The sequence below is a fragment of the Tenrec ecaudatus genome, chromosome 18 (genome assembly GCF_050624435.1).
Source record: "Tenrec ecaudatus isolate mTenEca1 chromosome 18, mTenEca1.hap1, whole genome shotgun sequence".
NCBI classification, from domain to species: domain Eukaryota; kingdom Metazoa; phylum Chordata; class Mammalia; order Afrosoricida; family Tenrecidae; genus Tenrec; species Tenrec ecaudatus.
In genome coordinates, this window is record NC_134547.1 from 12,933,735 (window position 1) to 12,949,377 (window position 15,643).

Sequence of the window (15,643 nt, forward strand, 5' to 3'; positions counted from 1 at the left end):
GCTGGGCTGGCGACACTGCAGGTGTCCTACCTGGCTGTGGAACAGATCGCTCACCAAGGTGACTGACTGCCAGGCCTTAGAAAATCCTTCTGGTGCCAGGAGGACCGGCAATAAGGTGGTTGTGGCTGATGGGTTGGGAAAGGATGGAGGTGGAAGTGGTGGTTGCAACCTTCCCAGACAAACAGCTGCCCCGTGGGCGTCAGGCAGCAGCTGGGTTATCGGTGGCTGGTTTCTCCGAAGATCACCAGGCCTTTCTTTGGAGTCACCTCTGGGTGCGCTGGAACCAGCATCCCTCAGTGGCCAGCCCACTAACCTCTTGGATCACCCAGGGGCTCTCTTGCATGCCCTGGGGGGGGGGGGCGCAGGGAGGCACATTCAGGTTTTCCAATCAGAGGTGAGCGAGATATGACTTGCACAAGAGGGTGGGTGGTTGCTCTCCGTCTAAGATCGATTGGTTCTCCTGGTCCAGGAGGAAGGCCACATGTAGGTCCTAGGGCATAGGGGGGCTCGCCCAGGAGTGGGCCTGGAAGCCTTCCGTGCAAGCTTGGGGTTGGGAAGCGTGGTCCCAGAGCCACCGCAAGGCCCGTCTCCAGCACCAAGTGCCTGCTTCTTTCCCCACAGCCAACCTGCCCCCAACCCTGGCCAAGTCCCAGGTGAGCAGCGTCCGCAAGAACCTCAAGCTGCACCTGCTGAACGTGCTGAAGCACCCGGCCTCCCTGGAGTTCCAGGCCCAGATCACCACCCTGCTCGTGGACCTGGGCACGCCGCAGGCCGAGATCGCCCGCAACATGCCCAGCAGCAAGGATACCCGCAAGCGGCCCCGGGACGACTCAGACCCCACACTCAAGAAGATGAAGCTGGGTGAGAGGAGGATGCTCGTCTGGGGCCCGGGAGGAGAGGCCAGGGCCTAGCCACCCTTACTGGGCCCCAGGAGATGCTGGAGAACCAGTACTGACTCACCACCACCCCGCAGGGCAGAGAGCAGAGCTGTCCCTGTGGGTTTCTGAGGCTCCAGGCTAGAAAGCCTCCTCTTCCTCCCGAGGGGCGACGGGTGGATTCACACTGCTGACTGTGTGTCGCAGCCAGTGTGTAACTCACCGTGCTGCCAGGGCTCCTGTTTCCTTTGCACTTAGATTCACAACCTGGGGACTCCCCGGGGCAGTTCCACTTTGCCCCATAGGGTCACTCTGAATCGGAATGGACTTGATGGCAGGGAGTTTCGGTTGGGTTTGGCCTCCTGCTGGCGAGATGCAGGTGACGCCTGGGAGGCCAGGACGGCCATCCACGCTCGCTTGACCCTCCGAAGGAGAACGATGAGGCCGGCGTCCGCCTCCATAAGGATGACAGTCTGGGAACCCAGTGGGACAGGTCTCTGTCTCTCCGGGTCGTGAGGAGTCTGTATGGAGCCAGTGGCCTTTGGCTTGGGTTCTTCTTGTTTGTTCATCTGTTGGCCTGTCCTCCTCAGTGCCCTCGGGAGGCCCGTCATGTGTCCCTGTGCCTCCTTCCTGGGGAGGTTAGTTCCCTTCCATCCTGTGGCTAAGGGGGTGTCGTCCCGTCTCTTGAGGGGACTGTGAACAGACGGGGGGGCTGGGAGCGGTGGGGGGGGGGGCGCGGTAGCATCAAGACGATGGAGCTAACCTGTCCAGCCCTGGCGCTGGTCTCCGCTCTCACAGATGATGCCTTCCCCATACCAATGGCAGACCACAGTCCCTCCTCCAGGAGCACGGCGGTCAGGCACCCAGCTGCCAGCCCCAAGGCCTGCCGCTGGGGCGGAGGGGAAGAGAGAGACAGGATGCCGTCTGCTTCTCTGCAGACAGCCTGGGGAACCCCGGGCCCGTCTCCTCTGTCCTGCGGGGTTGGCCCAAGTCACTGAGGGTTTATTGGGTGCTGCTCCAGACCCCTCCGGCCAGCGGCGGCCTTCCACCTTCTTGTTTGACGTCAGGCTTGCTGTGCACGGTCCTGATTCCGAGTGAGGTTCAGTGGGGGTTCAGAGCTGGGGGTTGCTCCACAGGAGAGCTCTGAGGAATCGATGATTGGCTTCTCCGCTAAGCACGCCTGCCTCTTGGAGCTGGCTGTGATTCCCAGGGCAGGAGCAGCCTACTCCCATTCCCCGGATGAGACCGGAGGCCCAAGGTCACATGGCAGAGTGAAGGCAGGGGTCCCGGCTGGAGCCAGTTTTGCATCTGCTGGCTACACTGCTCCTGGCTCCTGAGGCTGGCCGGCAGCGGCGGCCACCAGACCCACCCCCACCCACCCCACCCTCTGGAGCCAGCGTCTTGTTCCTCTCCCATCACAGAGCCCAACCTGGGGGAAGACGATGAGGACAAGGACATGGAGTCAGGACCCTCGGGACCGTCCAAGGCCTCCGCCCAGCTCTCGGGCCAGTCAGACACGGACATCACAGCCGAGTTCCTGCAGCCTCTGCTGACACCTGACAACGTGGCTAACCTGGTGAGGGCTGGGGAGAGCCGGCCGTCTCTCCTGAGTGGGTTTGATGGGGCCCAATATAAACCCCGATTCTCCTCCTAATCCTGCCACGTTTGCCACCTCTCCCCCGTGCCCCGCTTCATGGTATTTTACCTCGAGTGTCTGTCCTCACCATCGTCCTTCTGCAGAGGATGACCTAGAGCAGCAGTTCTCAACCGGGGCCGCGACCCAGGGGCCGCTCTCCCCGGCCCTCCATGTGTTGCTGTCAGCGCCCACTCTCCTGGCTCGGCTGCCCTCCAGCAACCCTGGGGCCCCGAGGGCCGCTGTAGTCCCCCCGGGGGGCTCCAGCGTGGTTGGGTGAGCCGGGGAGCTCTTGGTTGAAGCTGGCTCCTCTCCGGGACTCCCCGCAGGTCCTCATCAGCATGGTGTACCTGCCCGAGGCCATGCCCGCCTCCTTCCAGGCCATCTACACCCCAGTGGAGTCGGCCGGCACCGAGGCCCAGATCAAGCACCTGGCGCGGCTCATGGCCACGCAGATGACGGCCGCGGGGCTGGGGCCAGGTGGGTGTCCTGAGCGGGGGCTCCTGAAGGGACACCCCGAACTCAAATGAGACGGGCTCTCTGTCTGTGAGGCCCCAGAGGTGAACGGCGCATGCGTCCAGCCACACCTCTTAGTCTCACTGCGGCGCGGGGCAAGGAAGGGCGGCGCCTTCCTGGCAGGGGTGTGTGCAGGGGGCTTAGCATGGAGTCCAGGTGTGGGCCGTCACCAGGACGGTGGCGCCTGGCCGGGAGGAGGAAGGAGGGCAGGGGCAGGCCGGGCCGGGCACGACTCTGCCGCCCCGCTGCCCAGGTGTGGAGCAGACCAAGCAGTGCAAGGGGGAGCCCAAGGAGGAGAAGCTGCTGAAGCCGGAGAGCGTGCTGATCAAGCGGCGCCTGTCAGTGCAGGGCCAGGCCATCTCGGTGGTGGGCGCCCTGGGCTCCGCGTCCGCGATGGAGGAGGAGGCGCCCCAGGCCAAGAGGAGGCCGGAGCCCATCATCCCCGTCACACAGCCCCGGTGAGAAGGAAGGGGGGGGGGCGCGGGGACCATCGGAGTGGGCAGCGTCACCACGGAGCTTCTCCGGCAGAAGGGCGACTCTGCTGCTGAATTCTGGAGAGCATCCTCCAGGGCAGCCCCTGCACGGGAGGGGATCCACTGGGGGCCCCTGTGTCGGCTTCTGCCCAGCAGAAGGCAACACTGCCAGGCCCCTCCTTGCCAGATCTTGACGGGATCAGATGGCCGCCTCTTTCCCTCTCAGAGCAGCCAGTGGGTTTGAACTGCTGACCTTGCAGTGAGCAGCCCAGCTGGTGGACGCCGCTATGCCATCAGGGCTCTGGAAAGGCACCCCAGAAGAATGCTGTTAGTTCCCAGCCTTGGGACAACTGAGACAACTTGGGGTTCGATGTAGCTGTGGTTGTGAGGCGTTGACTCAGCAGGATTCCTGACTTGGAGCACGGGCCCCTTAGTGTCCTCGTTATCACTAGTGACCTAGTGTCCCCCAAGGGCCTCGCTCCTCCCTCCCAAACCCCAGTTGCCCCCAGGCTGCTCTCTGACCAGCCAGCCAGGCCCCACCGCCAGGCCTTCCTATAGGTCCTGTTCTCTGCCGGGGAGCCTGTCCCCAGATGCACGTGGTCCCGCTCCACTCCCCCAGGTCGCTCTTCTCCCCCTGGAGCCATCCTGCTCCAGCTGTGCCTCCCTCGCTGGAGGGGGTTCCAGGGAGGGATCTGTGTGGCCTGCTCAGGCTCAGAGAGGCCACCCCGACTCACCCTGACCCTCTCCCTGCTCCCCACACAGGCTGGCGGGTGCCGGCGGGCGCAAGAAAATCTTCCGTCTGAGCGATGTGCTGAAGCCCCTGACGGACGCCCAGATGGAGGCCATGAAGCTGGGGGCCGTGAAGCGGATCCTGCGGGCCGAGAAGGCTGTGGCTTGCAGCGGGGCTGCCCAGGTGGGCCTGGTGGGCCCCGCTATTCCTGTGGTTGGTGCTCGGGTGCCACGTCACGGTGTCCTCACCCACCAGGTTCGGGCGGCCTGTGTTGGCCTTGCCCCTGGGCTGGCTTTGTAGCCCTGTCACACATGCCGTCCCCCGCCCCGCCCCTCACGAACGCTGGTTGACACCTGGAGTGGCCCTGTGGGAGACAGACTTTCTACTCCTGGAGAGAGGCGCAGGCTGGGAACCCGCCTGGAGTCAGAACCGACGCGCGGGCAGTGGGTCTGGTTGTCAGAGTTTAAGGACTCGAGCAGCAGGGTGCGGCTCTGGGGTCATGGTGGCACAGTGGTTAAGCACCCAGCTGCTAAACGAGGGAAATGGTTCTGGACCTCCCAGTCGCTCTTCAAAAAGACCTAGTCCCATAAGGAGGCCAACCTTGGAAGCCCTGTGGGGCACTTGTGCTCCGGCCTCGTGAACACGCGGCTCAGAACCAGGCAGATGGACGGGCTTCCCGGGCCAGCCCCTCCTCCCCCGCAGCACGTCTCTCAGGACCTTTGGGCCTTTAGTGCCTCAAGGCGTCTCAGACCTTGCCTTGTTCTGTGACGATGGCTTCTCTTCGAGGGTCCAGAACCCTGGGCAGTGTGGTGTCCCCAATGCTGCCCACCCCACACTCACCTCGCCACTCCCACCCCCAGGTGCGCGTCAAGATCCTGGCTAGCCTGGTGACGCAGTTCGACTCGGGCCTGAAGTCCGAGGTCCTGTACTTCATCCTGGAGGACGTGCGGGCCCGCCTGGACCTGGCCTTCGCCTGGCTCTACCAGGAGTACAACGCCTACTTGGCCGCCGGCACCACAGGCAGCCTGGACAAGTACGAGGACTGCCTCATGCGCCTGCTCGCCGGCCTGCAGGAGAAGCCGGACCAGAAGGACGGGTGAGCCTCACCTCCCCAGCCCACCCGCCCAGCTCCGCCCACTCCCTCTCGGGCCGCAGGGCCTTGGCAGTGTGGTGTGGCTCCTTAGTGAGATCTAGTGTTCCACTCGACAACTCGCACACACTGTTTCGTGACTCTGGCTGCCCGCCTCCATCACTGACGGCCTCACTAACCACTCCCTCTCCACGCCTGCCCTTCCTGCCTCTGAGCTGTGTCCTGGGCCCCTGCTGCTCGGTGGGCCTGTCATGCCTCCCTGGTGCCATCTTCCCCCGATTGGCCTGTCCTTTGTGGACGATCACGTCCCGGGTGGAGCTCAGTGCCAGGCTGGTAAGGTGACTGAGGGGCAGGGTAGTCTTGGTCACGGCAGTGCCTCGAGCATGGGCCCCGCGCCTGCCCCGGCTGTGGCCCTTTGTCTCCTCCTGGCCCGAGCCACTTCAGCTCCAGATAGGTGCTTGTCCCTCGGGAAATGGCGCGGCCCCAGGGACAGGAGGTGATGCGGATCCCTGCCTCCTTGCTCCCCAAGAGGAGCCTTCCAGGGCTCTGCCCCGCTCGTGGGGCAGAACACAGCCTCCTGATCCCTACCAACGTCTTCAGCCTCTTTTATGGCTCTGACCCCCAGATTGTAACCCTACTGGCCTCCCGTTTGTTCTTAGTACTCACACACACATTCTATACACTCTCTCTCTCACTGTGGCTGGTTCCGTCTTGCCCCCCACCAGCGTCTACTCACATTCCCGCCCAGAGACCTTCCTCTCCCCACCCATCGCTGCTATGTGCATACACCCTCAACCTTTGCATCTGGTTCCTACCCGGCCCCCTAGCCAATGAGCCCAGTGAGGGCCTGCAGGCTGTCTGCCTTCATCACTTCTAAATCACGAACAGGGGAGCCGGGGCTTCCAGAGGATCTGCCGGCAGTCCCCGGAAACAGCTAGGCACCCATTTGACCGGGCAGGCATTGGGCTGCCGAAGCCCGGTCTCAGCCCTGGGCGCCCAGCAGGGTGGCAGTGGGGGGCCTCCCAGCAGCTGGTTCATCCTGTCATCCCCCCTAGAATCTTCACCAAGGTGGTGCTGGAGGCGCCGCTGATCACGGAGAGTGCCCTGGAGGTGATCAGGAAGTACTGCGAGGACGAGGTGAGAAGGAGAGGGCAGGGGGGCAGTGGGGCTGGGGGAGGGGAGAGCGTCCATCCAAACCCCTTCAGCCCTGCCCCCAGCAGGATCCCTGCATCCTGGGGGCCCTGTGAGAGGGGCCCGGCATTTGTCCACATCCCAGATCTGCGGTCACAAGCATGGCCCCAGGGCAGACTGCAGGTCCACCTGCGCACTCCCTCCTGCCTTTCGGTCGATGTGGGTTTGGGGCAGACTGAGCTGTGGGGACGTCACCGCCTATCCTCCCGCAGAGCCGCACCTACCTGGGCATGTCCACCCTCCGAGACCTGATCTTCAAGCGACCGTCTCGACAGTTCCAGTACCTGCACGTCCTGCTGGACCTCAGCTCGCACGAGAAGGACAAGGTGCGCCCAGGCTGCCAGCCTGGCCCCGGCCAGGCTGCTCTCAGACCCTTTTCCATCCTCAGCACCCAGTCCGTCCCTCCCCAGCTGGGGCCCCCCCAAAAGTTACTTCTGGCAATGGTTTGGACATTTGTTGCAGTGGTTTGGGGGTTCCTCTCATTTGTAATACTGTGGCATGGCTGCGGGGGCTGGCGCTGCTGTGCCCAGCTGGCCCGACAGACACACACACACACACACACACACACACACACACACACACACACACACACAGCCCAACCTGGAGCCGGGTAGTGTCTGCCCTTCCTCCTGGGATCTAGGTGTCTGAGGAGGAACCTCTCTGGGCAGAGGGTTCTGTGGCCCAGAGGGTGGCTTTGGCTGGCCCTGCCACAGCTCAGACCAGCCTGGCGACTCCCGTCACCGAGGCTCCTCAGAGCACCTCTCTTTCCCGTCCCGGGCCTGTGGTGCTGCAGGGACTCAGGCTCAGCACCCGCCCTGGCCAGCCACCCCACAGCGGGCGAGGCTGAGACTCACCCGAGCTGTGGGGACAAGGGCGGTGGGCAGGTTGGAGCCCGGGAAATAGGCAGGAAGGAGAGGGTGTGTGCCAACGAGGGTGGCGGGGCTTAGTCGAGAGGGCCAGCGCCCAGCCAGGCTCTGCCTTCCCTGTGCCCCTGCGCCTGGTGGGCGCCTCCCTGCGGCCCTGCCACTTCCTGCTGGTGCCCCGCCCCGCCAGGTGCGGTCCCAGGCCCTGCTCTTCATCAAGCGGATGTATGAGAAGGAGCAGCTGCGAGAGTACGTGGAGAAGTTTGCCCTCAACTACCTGCAGCTGCTGGTCCACCCCAACCCGCCGTCCGTGCTGTTTGGCGCCGACAAGGACACAGGTTGGGCGCAGGTCCCTCAGCCGAGCACTGAGCGCCCGCCAGGCCCCAGGGTCCCAGCTGTGCCTCCCCAACCCACCCCCGGCCACTGGGGAGGACAACCAGCCAATCAAGACCGGACAGAGGGCTTTCTCAGGAGAGGGCAGTTGGGGAGGGGCCCTGGGGCAGTAGAGCCAGTCAGGCGGGACTCCAGGAAGAGTTGGGCAAGGAAAGCTGGCATTGGGCGGGCTCCCTAGAGAATTGGGCCTGGGGTTCAAGTAAGTGTCCAAATCGTTTAGCTTAGCTCTACGTGCCCCAGTCACAGGTCAGGGACACCTCGCTTCAAGTAGAACCAAGCTCACTGCCACCGAGTGGATTCTAACTCAGGGGGGCCTGTGGGGCAGGGTAGCACTGCCCCGTGGGTTCCAGAGGCTAACTCCTTGCAGGGGTACAAAGCCTCATCTTTCTCCCTCGGCATGGCTGGTGGGTTTGTGCTGCTGGCTTTGCCATTAGCTGCCAACACTTAGACTTCCCGTTACAGGGAAAGGCTCTGAGCCCGGTTGGGGGAGCGCAGGAGACCTGTCCCCCAGGCTCAGTGGGTGCCAGCCGGACTTTGGGCAGAGGAAGCAACATGGGCAAAGGCTCAGAGGCATGGGGCTGTGGGAAGCTGAGTGCACAGAGCCCAGAGAGCAGCTGGCAGGGGCTTACCCCGCCCCGCCCCCACCCCAGCTTTGGAGGTGGGGGGAGGCAAGTGCCCCAGAAGACAGGGTCTGAGATCAAAGGAGATGGGGCTCGAGCACTCAGTGGGGAGGCTTCTCCGGGGCCAACCTGCCCCCTGCCTTGCCCGCCTGCAGAGGTGGCCGCACCCTGGACGGAAGAGACGGTGAAGCAGTGCCTACACCTGTACCTGGCCCTCCTGCCCCAGAACCACAAGCTCATCCACGAGCTGGCCGCCGTGTACACAGAGGCCATTGCCGACATCAAGCGCACGGTGCTCAGGGTCATTGAGCAGCCGGTGAGCCCCCGCGCCAAGGGTGGGCGCTGGAGGTGTGGTGGTGGCCAACACCCTGCATCGCTCCACGACATCCCAGTGTCCATGGGCTCACGGGGAGAGGATGGGTGCCCAGGGGCCAAGAGCTTAGGCCCCTCAGCAAGCGGGGTGACAATCCAGAGAGCCCAGGGTCATGCGCCCTGCTCCCTGCCAAGCTAGTGGGGTCCCTAGCTGCCCTTTGAGAAGTCCATCCTCCCCGCCCCTGGAGCTGCCAGCGCCGCCCCCCTCCCACCACACACACACACACACACACACCCCACCCCAGCACCCCCCCCACCCCACCCCCCGCCATCACTAACCAGGACAGCCAGCCTGCGACTGCATCTGAAACCACTCTGTCGTGTGGTGACCAGCGTTTTTTTTTTACCATGAAGATGTTCAGACACACATCATCCAGCCTCCCGGTCCGCAGCGGCCCCTGTGAGGTGTCCTGCTGGAGGCTAGTAGAGAGCAGACACGGCCCTAGAGGCCCCCGTGGTGGGGAGTGAGCACGGGGCTGGGCCCTGGCCCTGTGTGTGGTGCTGGACATGGGGCAGGCTCAGCAGCCCTGGTGTGAGCTTGCAGCGAGCTGGGGGTGAGCAGGGTAGCCATAAGGCCTCACCCAGGAAACAGTCTGGGTGGATAATAGAGATAGGAGGTAAGGTCGGAGGATGGGGGAAGGGACATGAGATAGAGGTAAATTGGACAGGGGACACTGGGTGGACAACAGACTGTACAGAAGGTCTGGGTGGGCAGGAAACAGAAGACAAAGTCTGGGCAGACCATAGGAGGTTGGTTGGTGTGAACAACAGGAGAAGGTCAGGGTGGGGAGGAGACACGGAGCTGGACAAGGTCAGGTTCTAATAAGATTGAACAGAGGACACGAGATGCTTCTATGGCCCCCCAAGCACCAGCATCCCCCCAGCGGTGGGCCAGCTGCCTTCAAGGCTCGTCCTGAGTGCCCCCCCATCCCCACCTCCCCTCTAGATCCGAGGAATGGGCATGAACTCCCCGGAACTGCTGCTGCTGGTGGAGAACTGCCCTAAGGGGGCAGAGACACTGGTCACCCGGTGTTTACACAGCCTCACGGACAAAGGTGTCCCCAAGGGACCCCCTCATCCTTTCCCTCCCCCCCCATGCCCCTCATGACCTGAGGCCCAGAGCCTGGGCCCTGGCAGCCGACTCCCACCCCCAGCCCAGTCCAGCCCCAGGTTCTCTGCTCACAGCATAGGTGTGGCACACCTGACCTGAGAACTCCTGCCCCGAACCCAGGCGCCCTCCCCGACGCACCCCCCCCAACCCCTGATCCTCCTCCCCTGCAGTCCCGCCCTCCCCCAGGCGCCCTCCCCAATGCACCGCCCAGCCCCTGCTCCTCCTCCCCTGCAGTCCCGCCCTCCCCGGAGCTGGTGAAGCGCGTGCGGGACCTGTACCACAAGCGGCTGCCTGATGTTCGCTTCCTCATCCCCGTGCTCAACGGCCTGGAGAAGGTACTGCCTGCAGCCGCAGCAGGGGGGGGATTGGGGGGATCATGGTGCCCGGCATCGCAGCGCTGGGGGTGGGAGGGAGGAAGACACCAGCCTCACGCAGCCGCAGTGCGGCCCGATCCTGCTCCCCAGTCTGGACTGAGTGGGCCCCCCCCCCCCCCCCCCGTAGAAAGAGGTGATCCAGGCCCTGCCCAAGCTCATCAAGCTCAACCCCATCGTGGTGAAGGAGGTCTTCAACCGCCTGCTGGGCACACAGCATGGTATGTGAGTGTCCCCCCCGACCCACCGTCTGGGGGCCACTGGGACCCCAGGGCTTGGGAGGGGGGTGGGGTGGAGGGGAGGCCTCATCCTGTTCCCTTGCTCCAGCCCTTTGCCCCCAAGCCCTGCGTGGAGGGCGCCTCACCTTCCCTCCACGCCCCTAGTCTGGGGACCTCGGAGTCACCTCTCCCATGCCCGTGTTGTGCCCCCACCCGGCCCTGATGTCGCCTGCTACAGGTGAGGGGAACTCAGCCCTGTCCCCCCTGAACCCCGGAGAGCTTCTGATCGCGCTGCACAACATCGACACTGTGAAGTGTGACATGAAGTCCATCATCAAAGGTGAGGCCTCCTGAGGACCCTCCTTCCTGCCCACTGTGCACAGACCCACGGCTGGGGCTCAGAGGGTCACCAGTGCGGGCCCGAGAGGTGGGGACAGCACTGGCTGCAGCGTTGCCAGCCTGCCGCCCTGCTCTCTGTGTCCCGGTCCCTCCCCCCCCCCCCTGCCCCGGCATCGGCATAGGGATTAACACACTGGGCTGCTGACCACAGGGTCACCAATTTGAAACAGCCAGGCGGGCCTTATGCTCCGGTCCAACCCCCCAGTCTCCGAAGCTCTCACGGGTGCTTCCATCCTGTCCTGGAGGGCTGCCACAAGTGGGAAGTGACACGACCGTGAGTCAGTGAGTGAGGCCCTTGCAGGCCCGCTCCTGTCGACCCTGGGACATGGTGGCTCCAGAGAGGTTAAGGAACTTGCCTAGGGTCACACAGCGGAGAGGTGATGTCAGACAGAAGGACTCAAGGTGGGACCTCAGCTCTCTGTTAGGCTCAAGAGAAGAGCCACCCACCAGGGGCGCCAGCCTCTGCCTGGGAAGCAAGGCCCTCGAGATGGCCCGCCCTCCTCCTGTTCTCCATCCTTTCTCTGGAGAGAGGCTTGGGGAGGGCCGCCCCCACAAGGCTCCTATGTCCACAAGCCCTCTCCCCAGAGGTCTCGCAGACCCTAGGTCACAGTCAAAAGAGGGGTTGGGGGAAGGGGCAAGACTAAGACCCCCACTCAAGGAAGATGTGCTCACATGGGTTTGTCAGTTAGGGGGTTCATGGACATATACCCCAAAGTCAGTTAATTGGACCAGTTCTCAGGCCCCTACTCTGTCCATCCCCCGAGGTAGCCAGGAGCACCCTGCCTCAGGTCTCACAGGCAGTCAGTGGCCAGGCCCGGTGGCCTTTCCTCATTGCCCTGAGGCTTGTCCCCCATGGCGGCCTGTTCTCTGCCACAGCTCGGGCATCTCTTCCCACCCGAGCCCTGGGCCACATCCTGGCGACACTGGGGCCTCCCCAGGCTGGCAGAAGCCCAGAGTGGACTCCGTGCATACTGGGGGACCAGCACCTGGGGATACGCCTGCAACCGAGAGTGCCCAGGGCCCCGCCCCTCACCACACAGGGCCCAGAGTGGGGGGCAGGGGGCATCTGCGAGGTCGGCAGGAGAAAACTTTAAGGTGGATTTGGTGACGGGAAAGAAAGAAGGTCAAGGTAGAAAACAACCTCAGAGGTTTATTGGACATGATTCACGGGTCCCTAATTGGGGCCAGAGAAGTTGCACTGCCGGGCGAGGGGTGGGGAGTTTTATAGCCCGGCTCTTCAGGGAAGGAGTAGCCGGGGGTTTCCACTGCGACTTTACTGCCTGCACATCAGGAGTAAGCAACAATGTTCAGTGTTATCTGCAACGGTTAGCCGGGAGGCTTGGTTTGTCACGTCCTTGGCTTGCCCTGCCAATTCCCACTGCTGCCTAACAAAAACTTTCCTGGGCAAACAGCTCTGGGAGCAGGGGTGAGCCTGGTCTCTGCCAGGCTCAGTGCCCAGGGCTGGCTGTTCGGAGGCCCAGAAGACTGAGCAGGCAGGACCAGTGCCGGGCAGTGAGGGCTGGGCGCTCCCTGGCTTTCTAGCAGGTGTTTGGCATGCCGACTACCCCCTCCCACTTTGCCTAGATTCCCAGCTGCCTCCCTCTAATGCTTCCAACCCCTCCCACCCCCCACCCCCAGCTTCCCCACCTCACCTCCCCCCCGCTCCTCTGGCCCCCCGCTGCAAGCCCCTCTTCTGGCACAATAAAAGACGTCCTATGGATACTCCCGTGGCAAGTTGTATTTGGGGAAGATGGGGTTCCAAGGTGACTCCTGGAGTCTCCCCATTAGCCTTGCCCACAACAAGGCCAGCCCTCTGGGGGCCTCCCCTCCTAACCCTGGGTACCAAGCTGGGGCACCCATCCTGGCCTAGGTCCCCTCCTCTCACCCCTTCCCTGCCACTGTCCCGAGGCCTGCTGCCCTGGTCATGGTGCGAGTGGCCTTCCCCTGGCCAGCCTGATGAGGACAGGATGTCACTCCTGTCCCTGTCCTCTAGCGGAGCTCAGAGTCGTAGCTGCCAGCTCACCACCCCCCTCAAGCCAGAATGGGTCTCTGGGGCTTGGAAATGGGGGGGGTGTCTTCCCTTCCTGCCCAGGATGGGGCTTTCCAGGGACAGGACTCGTGCGTCACCTTCCCCTACTCCCTGGGCCCGGTGGGGGGCTTGTGCTGGCTGGGGCTCCGCAGCCGGGCAGAGGGGACAGGCCGCTCTCCACTCCTCGCAGCCACCAACCTGTGCTTTGCGGAGCGGAACGTGTACACGTCCGAGGTGCTAGCCGTGGTGATGCAGCAGCTGATGGAGCAGAGCCCCCTGCCCATGCTGCTCATGAGGACCGTCATCCAGTCCCTGACCATGTACCCCCGCCTGGGCGGCTTCGTCATGAACATCCTGTCCCGCCTCATCATGAAGCAGGTAACCAACCGGGCCACAGGCCTGACACCACCACCATGCTCCCCCTCCCAGTACCGTGTGCGGTGCAGCATGCGGGGGGGACCCAGGTTCAATTCCCGGCCAAGGCACCTTGAGAGCAGGTGCCACCTTTCTGCCCCTGGGGGCTCTGGTGCTACTAGGATGCCAACGAGGTTTCCGCAGAGCTTTCCAACTATGGAAGACTAGGAAGAAAGGCCTGGTGGTCCACGTCTGAAAATAAACCCATGGAAACCGTGCAGATGGAGATCATTAGGTTGGCAGCTGGTCCCAGAGCCAGCTTGACAACGGCTCCCACTAGGGACCTGGTCCTTGTAGAGACGACGCTGTTCTGATGGGGCCCAGTCTAAGGTTGAGGACCCTGAGTGACCAGGGAATGGTTACAGGGGCCAGGAACTCCACAGCTCCTGGCTGGAAACGGGGTTGGGGGCATGGGATGGGGCAGGCCCCTGGGGAGGCAGGTCAGATGCCGCCCCCACTATGGCATCTGGCCAGGACCCAGGGTGCCCGTGGCCAGCAGGAGGCCTGAGTTGTCAGGATGCTCAGGATTGGAGCATTCCAGGAAGCAGGATGGGACAGGCAGCAGATGGTAGGATACAGTGGCCTCTGACAGATACGCCTGGGCTCGGGTCTCAGCCCCACCCCTTTAAGCCCCACGTGGCCTCTGACTGATGCCCAGGCTGCCCAGGGAGTTGTGTGGGGCAGCCAGCCTTGGCCCCCAGGGCTGCAGGGAGGATGTAGCATGCGGGCCAGCCCCCTGCCTGACCGCTGCCCCTTCAGGTGTGGAAGTACCCCAAGGTGTGGGAGGGCTTCGTCAAGTGCTGCCAGCGCACCAAGCCGCAGAGCTTCCAGGTCATCCTGCAGCTGCCACCCCAGCAGCTGGGCGCCGTCTTCGACAAGTGCCCCGAACTCCGCGAGCCCCTGCTGGCCCATGTCCGCTCCTTCACGCCCCACCAGGTAACCCCCAGAGAGCCAGGGCCAGGGGGCTGGGCGGCCAGAGGGGGGCCCAGCTGCGGGATGCACACCCAGTATCTCCTGCGAGCTTCCCTGAGCGCTCCCTCCGGCCCTCCTGCTGCAGCAAGCGCACATCCCCAACTCCATCATGGCCATCCTGGAGGCCAGTGGCAAGCAGGAGCCCGAGGCCAAGGAGGCGCCCGCGGGGCCCCTGGAAGAGGTGAGGGTCCTGCAGCCCCCCCCACACAACCCCCAGCCAGGAACGCTCTTGCTGACCCGGTGGGCTGTGGCAGGGGTGTGGGGGGTGTTAGTTGCCCACACAGCCAGAAGCTGCTGCGCTGCCCCACCCCTCACTCGGCTTTGCCTGCCCACCAACTTCTGAGACCCGGGTCCTCCGCCTCTGCACCCCAGGACGACCTGGAGCCCCCGGCGGCTGCTCCGCGGCCCCCCCAGGACCTCATGGGCCTGCGGCTGGCCCAGGAGAAGGCCCTGAAACGGCAGCTGGAGGAGGAGCAGAAGCTGAAGCCGGGGGGCGTCGGGGTCCCCGCCTCCGCCCCCACTGCCTCCACCCCTACCCCTGCCCTGCCCGCCACCCCAGCCCCCGCCCCCGCCCCCGCCCGGCCGGGCCCGCTCCCGCTGCCCCCGGAAGATGCCATGGACTTCCGGGAGGAGGGGCCCGAGTGCGAGACCCCGGCCATCTTTATCAGCATGGACGACGACTCCGGGCTGACCGAGGCCTCACTCCTGGACTCGAGTCTCGAGGGTCCCCTGCCCAAGGTAGGGGCCGGTCGGGGTCGGGGAGAAGCGCGCGCGATGCCCCCGCCCCACCCCTGTCCCGCGCTGATGGGCCGCCCCCCACCCCCTCGGTCCGGCCAGCAGGAGGCCGCAGCAGCGTGCGGGCTGACCTCCAAGGAGGAGCGGAGCCCCCAGGCCCTCGCCCCTGCTGGGGAAGACGCTGTGAAGACCCCCAGCCCGGCCGCCGAGGAAGCCAAGGAGCCCGAGCCCCAGGGGAACAGCTGACGAGGCCCGGCGGGGCGGGGCTTTGTGTTTCCAAAAATAAACCCGTTCGCCTGTCAGTCTCTTCTTTCCGCTGACCGCGTGCTGGGGACCCCCCAACAACCGCGGGGGCGTGGCGCGACGCCTGCGCAGAAGCCCGCCCACCCCCTCCCCCAGTAACGGCCCGCAGCCGGCGCCATCCTTAGAGACCCGCCAAGTCAGCGGGCAAGTCTGGGAGCCAAGTCGGAGCCCCCAGCCCAGGTATGGGGGACCCACCGCCGAACCCCGAGCAGCTCCAGAGCGCCGGCCAGGACACGGGTTCCCTGCAGCCCGCCGGCCAGCAGGAGCCGCCGCTGCAGATGCCGCCCGAGTGGCAGGCGCAGGCGGGGCCGGAGATGTGGGCGCAGCAGCCCCAC

The 15,643-nt window shown here is 64.5% G+C and overlaps 1 protein-coding gene across 3 annotated transcripts in view; it reads left to right on the top strand.

The window, feature by feature from the left end:
* SYMPK (symplekin scaffold protein) overlaps positions 1–15,307 on the top strand; it is a 28,048-nt gene extending 12,741 nt beyond the window's left edge. For 2 of the 3 annotated variants that reach the window (XM_075536282.1, XM_075536280.1), the window contains 19 exons: positions 622–861; positions 2,297–2,451; positions 2,838–2,988; positions 3,278–3,482; positions 4,260–4,410; positions 5,088–5,323; positions 6,373–6,454; positions 6,721–6,834; positions 7,562–7,709; positions 8,540–8,700; positions 9,703–9,811; positions 10,102–10,202; positions 10,369–10,459; positions 10,695–10,796; positions 13,075–13,262; positions 14,058–14,234; positions 14,356–14,451; positions 14,643–15,008; positions 15,108–15,307. In XM_075536282.1, coding sequence (XP_075392397.1) covers positions 622–861; positions 2,297–2,451; positions 2,838–2,988; positions 3,278–3,482; positions 4,260–4,410; positions 5,088–5,323; positions 6,373–6,454; positions 6,721–6,834; positions 7,562–7,709; positions 8,540–8,700; positions 9,703–9,811; positions 10,102–10,202; positions 10,369–10,459; positions 10,695–10,796; positions 13,075–13,262; positions 14,058–14,234; positions 14,356–14,451; positions 14,643–15,008; positions 15,108–15,251 — 3,017 coding nt within the window. In that variant the 3' untranslated portion in view covers positions 15,252–15,307. The remainder of the gene's footprint in view (positions 1–621; positions 862–2,296; positions 2,452–2,837; positions 2,989–3,277; positions 3,483–4,259; positions 4,411–5,087; positions 5,324–6,372; positions 6,455–6,720; positions 6,835–7,561; positions 7,710–8,539; positions 8,701–9,702; positions 9,812–10,101; positions 10,203–10,368; positions 10,460–10,694; positions 10,797–13,074; positions 13,263–14,057; positions 14,235–14,355; positions 14,452–14,642; positions 15,009–15,107) is intronic. The other variant, XM_075536281.1, reaches the window with a different exon arrangement.
* Positions 15,308–15,643: the final 336 nt, after the last annotated feature.